Raw genomic sequence first — 12,762 nt, 5'->3', positions numbered from 1 at the left:
CTGGTAGGAGCCACGCGCAGCCCATAAGGCTAGGGTGCCTGGGAAGCACCCATCATACCGGGAGACCACAGGAGTCCGGGAGAACCGCGGGGACAGAGGTCCCGAGTAGCCGTGCCCAGGGAGTCATAGGCAGCCTCCCAACCTTATATTTACCAGCAAGACGTGGCGGGCAAGAATAAGAGGGTGTCTTGGGCTGGCCTTGACACGGAGTGAGGGACCTCGAGGAGATCACGGCCCTCCTGCAAGGCAGCGTGTCACGGCGGGGTCCATGTCCCGTGCTTCAGTTTCCATTCTTATTAAGGCAGGGCATAAGGGTGTAGGCCTCCCTAATAAAAGTCTTTGTGCTTAACGCCTGCAAAAAACATATCATTATTCAAAACTCACCATTAGTGACTCAAGTCTATTTTCTGCTATGCCACATAGTTGGTCTAATTCAGATGACCTCTATCTTGGGTAAACTGCTAGCCCAGTGTGGATTGACCGCATGGATTGAACCAGGAACCGTTAGCACTCAAATGATAGGATCACTTTGGGAGAAAGCAGGCTGTCTTGGCTAATGCAGCAGACTAAGAGTCTGGAGATCTCTTGTCTACGGGCATGTGAACGAGTTACCATATGGCAAAGGAAAGCTGGGGCTCACGGTGTGCCAGGTGTGCAGGCTCTCGTTACACAGTAAATGAAATCATCTCTGTGGTAAGAAGGCAAGGCTACGGTGGGTTAACTTTCATACACCACAGGGTAGTGTGCACATAGGCAGTTAATGCAGAGCAGATGAGTTGCTCTAAGGCCCTACTGTCTCTGCCTCATGGGAACCTGTCTGTGCGCCCAGGTCCTCAGCTGCATCACAGATGCCAGTGCAACTTTGAAGGAATCACCTTATTCTTGCCGCTCCATGGCTCAGCTGTGCAACGGCAATCGTATCACTTCCCTTTATTTTTTTACTTAAGTTGTGACCATTTTGAGTCGGGAATTGTCTTTCTATATGTGCACAGCACCCAATACAAAGTTGTCTGTCTCAGGAGCTGAAGGCGCTACCCAAGGATGAAGAAGAAGAATTGAATATCTCTATAGTGCTGTTGATCGCCATGTTTGTGAAAAAAGATGATAGCACAGCTACAGTGGGGCCAACTCCAGCACCTGGAGTCCTGTGATTAGATTAAGATTTCAACAGTCATCTTCCAGAAAGTACATTATTAGCCACTCAAAAAGCTCCAACACTCAACTACAAATACCACAAAACTAATTTTTTTGTTTCATCTAACTACTTTTAAGGCCTGTGCCATTGCTCATGCCAACATTAGTGACTCAAGTCTGGCTATTTTCTGATATACCATAGGCCAGAACTTGGTCTCATTCATTTTACCTCTATCAACATGAGTAAAAACTGCAGGCTCAGTGTGAACTAATAGCAGGGACTGAACCAGGAACCAGAAACCTTTAGCACTCAGATGATAAAACATACTGGGCACATCTACACGTTCATTAATGCGCTTTAGGTAATGTGCATTAAATCTAGTACCCTCTGGGTGCCTATACACAAGCGCGGAGGCTGCTCCAACCTGCTGGAAGTCCAGTGTCTGAGCAGACTTGATAAATCAAGTCTGTAGGAGCATGGTAATTACCATGCCCTGGTAGCCTCCTAAATCTCATGTATCAGCATCCCCATGCTCAAAAATGGGGGCACTTTATCTAAAGTTTGTTGAACAAGCTTTAGTTCAAGCATCCCTGGGACCATTTTGAAGCATGGGGATGCTGGTCCATGAGACGTAGCAGCGCTTTAATTAGAAAAGCTCTCGGAGACACACTAAATAAAGCACCACCCCCGTCCACCCTCAGGGCATGTGTAAAAGTAAAGTACCCTCCATTGTGAGGTCCTAGAAAAAGGCACATTTGCCGATTTTAATGCGCATTAGCTAAAGAGCGTGGGGTTTTTGTGACACTCATTAAAATAGGCTAATGCACACTAAAGTGCACTTATAGATGTGTCCCTTTGTGCATCTTTTAATGCTTTTGGGATGGTAATATTGTAACTTGAAAATACCTCTGTTTTCATATACAAATATATAATGAGGCTCTCCAGGGCTTCCAGGTTCATTAGAGTAGATCCCCAATAAACCAGCCCTACAGGTGCTGCTGGACATGTACCCAGTCGACTACACAAACATCCATCCAGACAACCATCTGTATTCAACTCTCTATTCTGCTGTCTCGCCACTAGATGCTAGTATAATACCCCATATCATTCACTCCAGCCAGGCAGTTGGTACATCTACACAGCAATCGATGGTGACTAGCGCTGCTGTGCACACTGGGGTACCAACTGCTTAGGGACTGGTTGCAGTATAATCTACGCCAGGTCTACGCTGCAAAGTTTTGCCCACATCCCTGTATTAGATGTATGGTCATGTATGATTTCTGATTGGCACAGTTGTGTTGGCAAATGCCCCTGGTGCTCCTGCTGCTACATTTTGTGCCAGGTTATAGTCCACCAGTAACATCACTGAGCTGAGGTGCCCAAATGCAATTCTATCGCACCCTGTTCAGGTCCTTGAAAAACTGCTAATGGAAAAAGTAGGTGGCTGCTCCTCCTCACTGCTCTTTTATGATACCATAGGGTAAGATCCTAAGGTCCCTATGATCTTAAGGGTAAAATAATGGTGTGTTACAAAAGTAGATGCATTAATGGATTTTCAAATACTTGTCCATGTTGGCACAGAATTGCAATTAAGCACCTACATCATTTAGACACCTATTAGGTAGAATAGAACCCGTACCTGCAGTTATAGCAGCCAAGCTATGTTTTTAACCAGACCAGCTTTTTTTGTTTTGGGGGCTGAAATAAGTTATAACAGATAATTTTGTTTGTATAAGTTGTGTACATGTTGGCAATGGCATCCCATGCCTATATAATATGATGGTATGCTTAAAGCAAAGCACTCCTACTCTAGATGGTTAGAAGCTTTTAGAGGCTTTATTAGTGGCTATGATGGACTGAAGGGACCTGCTTTCAGGGACTAAGCAATACTGGGCCTGGCTAGATTTTGGATAGGAGACCTTCTAAGGACCCAGATGCTATAGGTTTGAGGCAAGGAGAGGTGGCCAAATGTTTGACAAATATTAGTCTGTAGAAATTAAATGATTTCAGGACTTCACATGGCACCATTGCTGTTGCTGAACAGGTGGATAGAAACCAGAGGAAGAAAAGGACTTTATTCTCTTCCCACACAGGATTAATTTACACCAATGGAAACATGTCCACAGCAGGAGTTTTGTCTTGTTTTATCAACAGAGCTGCAGCTATACATTACTTGAGTGTAGGCAATACCAGAAGGTCTTCATAGCACCCAGCACGGTGGCATCCCAACCCCTGATCAAGGTCTCCAGATGATACCTAACTACAATTAATTCATTATTTAGATGCGATCAAATTACTCCAAACTTTAATATTGCAATGGGGGAGGAGAGGGAAGAGAGAGAGACGCATTTGTTTTTTGGAGGGTTTTGGTGGGGTTTTTTCCTTTTTTGCAGAAATGTTCCAGAAGAAGCCGTGCTGCTTTTCAGGCAGCCACAGTAAATGAAAAAAATCACCCCAAAAAGAGATAAATTAACAAAACAAATTTGCAAAGACGTTTTGCAAATGTATTTTCATGATTTGGATAACAGGTGGAACGAACGCTTATCAAATTTGTGGATGACACCAAGTTGAGCTGGAGTTGCAGGCAGTCTGGGATCCAGAATGACTTGGACAGACTGGAAAAAATGGTCCACAATCAGATAATATCCAACAGGGACAAGTGCAAAGTCCTCCTCATCAAGAAGGACGTGGACAGGTTAGAAGGAGTCCAGTGCAGATTAGAGGACTGGGAAGCAAGTTTATAAGGAAAGGCTGAAATCACTAGGATTGTTTAATCGGGAGAAAAGAAGACCGAGGGGGTATTTGAAAACAGGCTTCAGATACCTGAAGGGCAATTGTAGAGAAGATGGAGATGGGCTTTTCTCTGTTGCCATAGGGGATAGGACTAGGGGCAATGGCCTTAAACTGCAGCAGAAGAGATGTATTGGAGATTAGGAGGAACTGTCTGACTATGAGGGTGGTCAAGCATTGGACCAGGCTGCCTAGAGAAATTGTGGACATCCCCATCCTTGGACATTTTCAAGAGCACGTTGGACAGACAATTGTCTGGGGTGGTTTAGTTGGGGATGATCTTACCTTGAGCAAGGGGATGGACTAGATGTGATCTTGTAAGGTCACTTCCAGCCATATTTTCCTGTGATCCAATAATCCGATGTTTTGTATTTTTTGACCAGTTCTAGCTAGTGTTGATCATGATAGTAATGGAAGGGCGTATTGCTTTGATAAAATAATACTGTACTATGGAAAACATTTAGTACCTTTGCCCCTTCACCGATATCATTCATTCATTCATATATCTTGAAATGTTTTACCTAAATAGCTCAGTATTGGGGAAACCAAAGCACAGTCCAGTACCCTGATATGGCCAACATCATATGGACAGAAAAATATTAGCGCCAAAATGAGAACCCAAGTCTTTTCTTCCAATAAGTCATCATCCTCTTGAGTAGCCGTACTAATGAGCATTGCCTTTGAATTGCAGATTTGAAGCAACACTATTAGTCACTGGCTATTACATGTTGCATAATTGAGTGGAGTTTAAAAACTTGAAACACCGATTAACTTTTCTCAGTCTATCCAATGCAGCTCGTGTGAAAGATAGGCCAACAGATGGGAACCATAATAAAGCAACTTCACCCCTTCACTGCAATTATAGCTGGGGTGAACACAACCTGCACTTGTCCCTCGGAGAGCACACCTAACACACCTAGCACATCTAATAGTGTCTCCTATGCAAAGATATATAAAACAGACAGAGCAAAAGCGAGGACCTACTGTGGATAGTTGCAGGCCTTAAACTCACTGGTAGGTAATGCTAACGTTACACAGCAATCATCACCAACAAAAAGCCAACATCTGCCATACAAATTCATTCTCACCCTGAGTGCAGGGAGATATTACCTTGTCACAGAGATGGCTATGAAGTAAATGCCTCTAGTAATTCATCGGCCAAAAAAAATAAATGACCGTTATATCATAGGCATCAAGAAGTGACACAAGATCCTTGACCTATTTTGCTGTCAATGATTTGCAGCAATCAGATGCAGCTTTGTTCCAACTAACTGCAAACATAACATATAAATACTGCTGCTTTGCTGCGTTTTGGAGGACTGCATGGGAAGGACACGTAGAAGGGGTCTCGCTCATACAACCCATTACATTCGCATATTCACCCAAAGGCAGGACTTGCCACAGTTACACTATACCACACACCGGTTTGGCCTGATGCACAGTTGCACACCCCTTTGCTTCTAGCTTTCACCCGCAGCTTTGTTGAGAGTGAGCAGAGGTTTGGACTAAAGTATGAATGGAGTGAACTGGGGGGTGGGGGGGGGCTGAGGGGATCTGATCAAAGCCAATATGTCACTCACTGCTCGGACTGTGCACGCCTGTGGGTTTTTTTGATTTTGCTTTTAATTCATGTCTGGAAAAAAGTCAAATTTTCTATAAAAGGTTTTTTTGTTTGTTCTTTTTGCAAGCATCTGATGGTCATAGGGTAGGTTTTTCACTAACACATTCATCTGCTGGCTGTTTGACTGAGGTACCTCATGGGACCCAGACTCCACCTGGTACCACAAAGGGTTAAAAATGTCTTTGTTCTCCAGAATGTCTGTTTCCAATAAAATTCAAAAAAAGGGCAGCTGGATTCAGGACCTTTGGCAAAGCCTGGGGAAATGCTCTCTGCTAACCATTATCGCCCCAAACCAAATGGCTTGAATTGGATATATTTTGCTTGGGCAAATCTGTTGTCTCCTGTAAACTGGCAGCCCTAATTACAGCTGAGCACTCAGGCAATCGGGGAAAGAATCAATACCATGTGACAAAGATGACCAATCACCAGGAAGCAACAGATACCCAAGATGCAAGCAGAGAACTGATTTGGAACCAGTCCATGTCTAAAAATTCACCAATTAATGTATCCATTTGCAACTTGCTTGTGTCTGTGCCCAGCAACAAGAGAATAGGCAATAACTGCTAGATAAGTGATTTGGCTATCAGCTCTAGATCTACCCAACATGGGCTGGAAGTGATGGACCTCCAGAGGTATCTGTGCCTACTGTTAGTTCAGGGTGCCTAGAATACAATGAGGATTTGAGCAGAGAAAAGCAAGCTGGAAAAAAGAAATCATAAAAACCCTCCCTCTCCCAAAAAGTTGGAGGAACTGATTTGCAATAAGGATGCACTTTCATCATGCCTCCTCATAAAGGACAGATGTGAATGGGCTGCGCTGCCGCTTGCCATTAGTTCACACTAGAAGTAAGGAGCATGTTTTTAATTGGGAAGGTGATGAACAGCTGACCCAAGGTTGTGGTAGGTTTTCTGTCACCTAGGCTCTTTCAGTGAAGAATGGGTATCCTTTCAAATAGTATGCCTTAGTTCAGTCACAAGCTCTTTGGCTCATTGAAAGAAGCAGTGAGCAGAATCGCCTTGCCTCTGCTCTGCAGGAGATCAAAGTCGATTATTGTAATCTTATTTTCTGGCTTGAAAATCTTTTAACATTGCTCCTGCTGTGAGTTGCCTGCCAAAACCATAGCACATAGAGATCTCAGTACACATGCTGCTTAGGGTTTTTGAACCCGAAAGCTTGCTTAATAATTGTTTTCCAACTAGTTAAGTTGGTCTAATAAAAGATATCAGATTCACCCAAAGAACCGTGTCTGGTTAGGCATGGTAACATTTTCAAAGGAATGTATGACTTTGGCTCCTCAAACCCATCCCTTTTCATAAGGGTTAATACACCTAAGTCCCCTAGGCCACGTCCTCATGGCACAAAGCTTTGTTGTTACAGCCAGACAGCTAACTTGAGATAGCCGTCACAATGTAAGGTCCTAAGGGAAGCAAGGCACAGGTAGATTGTACCTCAAGGTAGAGTCGAGGTCAAACTTATACCACACTTTGGAGCTAAGCTCATCTCCTTGGTTTCCAACAGGACTCGGCATTGCAGGAGTTCTCTCAAACCATAATCTTAGACATTTGTGAAATTTTTACCCACCGTGAAGCAGTTAGATGTCTACATGCCAATGATCCTGCATACAAAATGAAAGGCTCTTTATCCTTAAGTCAGTCCCTAAGACTCTACACAGCTTCTAAAAATGATCTGGGATCATTTAATTCATTTCAGCTCACCTTTAAAGCAGCCTTAGTACTCAGCAAAATTGCATTGCAGTGAGTTAACAGACTTGCTGTTCAATAGAAGAGTCATTTGAGCTTTCTTCACCTGACTCTCCCGTGCTCTTTACTTTGCACAAAGCTGGTACAAAATGCAGCTCTTCTGATCAGATAATGTTTTACGCTTACTTTATAAATGATCATGAGGCCTAAGACAGGGGAAACGCAGGCTTCTAATGCCTTCACTCAAAATCTCTTTAACCACAAGACATCACAATCTTCACTGTTCACTCTGACAATGTGTCTACCCTTTCATTTTTTCTCCTGTTTTAACACGGGATAATAAAATGAACCCAACTGCGCATTCCAGCAAAAACAGGACAATCCAACTCACTTCTCCAATGTCCTGTGTGTATGCTCAGTCATTTGCACCCGTACAAAGTGGATGTAAAATGCTACTAATTCAGAATGGATGTTTTTTACATACACCCTGCAACGGGACAAATGACCACACCAGGCACAGAACAATGGAGAAATGGGCCTAGACTTTATCGCCGAGTTTGAACACAGCTGGAAGAAAGTGCTTGGATCATAGAACAAATGTTTCACAGCTATCCTACGATTGTGTTAAGTAGCACATGTAATAACACAACTAAAGTATAGACACACTCAAGTGGTGTAACCTGTCACAAGACCCCCCTCAACCAAAGCATTGGGATGACTCTCCAAGAGTCCATTATTCTGTTAACATTATAGACATCCTGAACTAACCCTATAAAGTTATTTAACGACAAGGCAAAGAATGACTTAGCCTTTACTGTATGATATTGGAAATAAAGACACAACCGTGAATTAATGGAGAAATGAGAGCCCACTGTTGAGGAATGCATGTGGCTGGTGGACAGTTCAAAGAGGACAGATAGCAGACAAACCTTGCAAGACTCATGGTATAAAGCAAAGCAAGACCACAAATGCCTATGAGATGACTTTAGCAACCTGAACTCCAAAGGGAGTGTTTTGATTGGCTGTCAGTGATGTCCTCGCCCTCAAATCCAGTGGACTGCACCAGTTAAACTCCTATTCCTCGGTCTGGTTTTGTTGTTCCAACAATTTCCATCTTACAATAGAAATAGGACCCAACGGGCTGCGTATTGCCATGGGGCTCTCTCCTCCTCTGAGGCAGTCTAGTTCCCACTGAGCTGCTGAGTAGTCTGTAACGAGATGGCATCACATCCTCCTGCTCTAGGGACATCCTCCTTGTACCCATCCCAGTGCCTCTAGCAGCTGTGCTTTGGTCTCTGCTGTGAGCCTGGGACCAGAGCTGATGGGACCTGTAGTATTTTTGGATAAGAAGTTAAGGCATACGCAGAGCCTGCCCATTGATCCCAAAAGGGAGATCTTCTCTCTGAAGCGGTGCTGTGCTGACTTTGATTCTCTGATGTTGTACAGTATTCAACTGCCTGAACCACTGAGGACCTCTGTCAGCTCCACAGCAGGGATGCTCTTTGCCTCCTAGGTTCTTCAAATGGCAGAGCCCCAAAGGCCAGAGCTTCAGCTCCTCTAAACTGTCGTTGGTCCTTTGACTTCAACTGAGCCATGAGAGTTTACAAAGTTGATGAGAGCTTACAAAGTTGATGATTTAGCCCTTGTGTTTCTGAAAGAGAAGGACTCAGATCTACTCCCAACACCATGTGGATGCCCAAGACTCATTCTGTAACTGTCCTTGTCCTCTCCAGGACTTGGGTGGCCAGAGGGAGGCTGAACCGTCAAGTTATTCCTTTCCCTTGGGCTTGCGCTTGCATGACCTGACCAACCCTCAGGGAAAGTGAACTGAAAACTGGAGTAAAGTAACAGTAGTGTAAGAGAGGTGGGGGGGCGAGGGTGCAAAAATAGCCACGTCCAACGTGGAGGCTGATCATATTGCTGTGACTGTTGGAAGCTAGTGCTGCTCCGGGTGTCACGTGGCTGTCCCAGGAGCTGAGCTGTCTGGCTACGCCTCTGTAAAGTGCCACCTGTCTGACTGAGCTGAAGTTGATACTTTGAAAGGGGTAAATGACAGCACTAAGTTCAGAAAAACTAAGGATGGACGGACAGCCAGACAGACACATATGCCTATTAACACTCACACGCACACAATGGCAGCCTCCAGATCCACAGGAGCAGTGGATTTGCCTGCAGACTACAAGCCCCGTGTAGACTATTGGCTTGCAAGAAGTGGTTCCAGAGCCTCTGATCTGGATTAGTGGTCCTAGGAGCCTATGTAGTGCCAGGAGGGTCCAGGTAAAGGCTACAGAGCAGCAGCTCAGGGGAGTAAGGTGTTCAAATCCCACTGAAATGCAATGGAGTAAATTTTTCAAAATACTTCAGAAATTTAGGAGCATAAATTCAGCTGAAAGTCACTATAGGCCAAATTTCCCCATTTTCATTAATGACTTATGGCCAGATTCCGATCCACTGTTTAGGCTCCTAAATCACATGGAGTTAGGCACTTAAACAACTTTAAAATCTAGGCCTGAGGAACAATTTGAATGGGACTTGGCTGTCTGAGCACTTTTGAAAATCTCAGTAGGTGCCTATATATCTTAAAACCTGCAAAGATAAAGTCCTCAGGAGCCTAAGTCTCACTGAATTCAATGAGGATTAGGCTCTTAAGTGCATAAGTGACTCTTGAAAAAGGAATTTAGGCTCCTAAGTCATTTGGAGGTTTTTGTTAAATAATGCCCTTAGGCACTTTTGAAAATCCTAGCTACTACCAAATACGGAGAAAAAATGTCTGTGTCAAGTTGGTCTTTTTACATTGTTGAGCTTCTTCTCCTAAAAAGAAGTCATGAAAAAGACCTTCCAAAAAAGTAAACGTGGGGGTATTTGTGTAGATTTAAATGTAAATACTCATGTCTTTAACTGCTCCTCTGCTCCCTGCACATAGCATGGAAATGTATTAGGCCTTTACTTCCCCCCACCTGCCCCCCAGCACATATCAGCCTGGTGCCACTCCCCACTTTGGGAAAGCACTTCTTTTCATGACCTACTGCTTAAGCCAAGATAGGGTGGGAGGATTTTTAACTCTAGAAGCTGGTTCTTCCGGAGAGAAGCGTATCTGTGTCTCCCCTGGAATGGGATTGAATATGACAGGAAAGGGAATGAGCATGATAAGGAAAACAGTGGGGGGAGCGGAAATCTCCTGGACCTTAAAGCTGCTCAGTCCAGTCCATGGGCAGGAAGGGAGCAAAGGGAAATCCACCTTCTAGGACCTTGCTGAGAGCAGAATGACCGCTGCATCATTTTGCTTTGAGAACCACTGGGGCCTACCAGGAAGCGTGAGCAAAAGTCCATTTCGGCCACTTTGTGCTGGTTCAAGTTGGCTGTGTCATAGGTTCACAGGAAAGCAGGGTTGGAAGGGACCTCATGAGACCATCTAGCCCAGCAGCCTGCTCAAGGCAGGGTCATCCCAGCCAAGGGTCTGTCCAACCTGCTCTTCAACATTTCCAAAGAGAAATTCTACAGTCTTTCTAGGCAGCCCGTTCCAATGCTTGGCCACCCTCATAGTGAGGAAGTTCCTCCTTCCTAATCTCCAACCTAAATTTTCTCTGCTGCATTTCAAGGCCATTGTTCCTAGCCCTGTCCCCCCACAGCCATAGATAACAGTCTATCTCCATCCTCTTCATAGAGAGTTAAAGGTGAAGCAATGTGTCTGTTGATACACTGGCTCCTGGGACTGTTAGTCCTCCAGTGAAGTCAACAGACAGTGACAAAAGTCAATGTGAAGCAGAAGCTGCCAGTGAAGCCTAAGGAATCTGCGACTAGGGGTTGCATGCTAGGCACAAGATGAATGGCCACCTCCAGCACTCATGCCGTTCCTAAATTATGAGGCCCCAGATTGCCAGAGGGTGGGAGCAAAATCAGACCACAAGCAACCTCTGTCTCCAGCCCTATTACCAGAAAGGGATATTGAGAGTTCCCGTGAGATGCCGGCTGCCAAGGGCTTCCAAGCAGTCACTTGCATGGCTTGTCTTCACCCTGGCATTTCTCGGCCAAGTGATGGAAGCAGCTGGAGTCCCTTTTGAAGAGAAAATGGTAGAGAGGAGAGGACAAGAACAAGGTAGAGAGGTGACAGAGGGAGCTGGGCAGAAAGCCAGGGACGATGAAACTCAGGCTAGCAGGTAGTAAGAGGCCTGGCTTTGTAGTAGAGCCAGGAGACAGGAGCACAGAGTAATGGGATCCTGCACCAATTAATGGCCATGTTCTTTCTTTTGAATGTGTAGCTTGCAAACGCAAAGAGCAGGAGCAGCAGAAAGACCGGAGCCTGCAGCCCAAGAAGCAGCGGCTGGTCTTTACGGACCTCCAGCGCCGCACCCTGATCGCCATCTTCAAGGAGAACAAGCGTCCCTCCAAGGAGATGCAGATGACCATCTCGCAGCAGCTGGGCCTGGAGCTCAATACTGTCAGCAACTTCTTCATGAACGCCCGCCGGCGGTGCATGAACCGCTGGCAGGAGGAGCCTGGCACCAACCCCGGGGTCCCCTCTTCTTCTACAAGCACTTTCTCCAAAGCATGATGTTCCTTCTTGGCCCCTCTGTATCCCCTGACCACTCCTTCCTCATGAGAAATCAAACCACACACTTATACACATGCACCAATCAAATGACAAGTCAAACTGACCCAGACCTTATGGATGGGTGCTCTTGGGTGCTGCAGGGAAGTTGGCCTCCCTCTCTGGATTTTGGCCTACTCCTATAGGATTTTGCCTTCATAGTCCAGTCCCAGAAGAAGCTCATGGCAGAGGGGCAGTTTCCTTTCTCTTGGCGCTCTGAGGAAACTTCCAGTGGAGTGAGTGATGCCCAAACCACCTGAAGTCCAAACCATCCTTGCAGCTCTCATGGTTCACACGGGATATGAGGCCTCCTGTTCCTTCCCCACGATCCAGCCACTGAGGAGAGATGCCCTCTCCTGCTTCTGCCAACAAAGGAGGGTGCATCCCTCCCCAAACATGTCTCCCTACAGTCTGATGTATTTACTAGGCTCACCTTTAAACGTCACATTATTAGCCTCTCCCTTCACAGGATAAGACACAAGATTTGCGGCCTGAGAAACGGGCTCCAGCTCATGCATTTAGAACCAAATTCCATACGATTTAAGTAAAGAAGAGCAGCCAACCTCTCCCCATTTCAGGTATTTACATAGGAGAGCAGAGGTCTCAAGTCCCATGTTTGTAAAGGTATTAGATGCTTAATGGTGCAGACGGGCACCAAGCCGGAGCTCAAAAGCACCTGTGCCACTAATTCCCATTAAAATAATGAAATGCATGGGAGTTAGGCATCTCGATGCTTTTGAGAATCCCACCAGGTGCACCCCACAGCTTCAGGCAAATAAGTACCTTCTGTGAAGACATTTCTCCAACCCTTTGAGAAGCCCCCAAGAGCATCCATTGTGGCTACTGGTTTTTGACATCAAGTGCACAAAGAAGGTCCAAAAGGGAAAACAAGCAAACAGCCCAAGAGAAGACTCCTTTTCTTCTGGGA

At 45.3% G+C, this 12,762-nt stretch overlaps 1 protein-coding gene across 1 annotated transcript in view; it reads left to right on the top strand.

The window, feature by feature from the left end:
- Positions 1-12,082, top strand: part of ONECUT3 (one cut homeobox 3) — a gene marked incomplete at its 5' end in the record, with an annotated part of 67,903 nt that extends 55,821 nt beyond the window's left edge. The window contains one exon of the mRNA XM_025208330.1: positions 11,506-12,082. Coding sequence (XP_025064115.1) covers positions 11,506-11,798 — 293 coding nt within the window. The remainder of the gene's footprint in view (positions 1-11,505) is intronic.
- Between the last annotated feature and the right edge of the window lie 680 nt (positions 12,083-12,762).

Source organism: Alligator sinensis, unplaced genomic scaffold (genome assembly GCF_000455745.1).
Source record: "Alligator sinensis unplaced genomic scaffold, ASM45574v1 scaffold103_1, whole genome shotgun sequence".
In the NCBI taxonomy this organism is placed as follows: domain Eukaryota; kingdom Metazoa; phylum Chordata; order Crocodylia; family Alligatoridae; genus Alligator; species Alligator sinensis.
The sequence above is the reverse complement of the archived record's forward strand: the minus strand, read 5'-3'. Positions and strand labels throughout refer to the sequence as shown.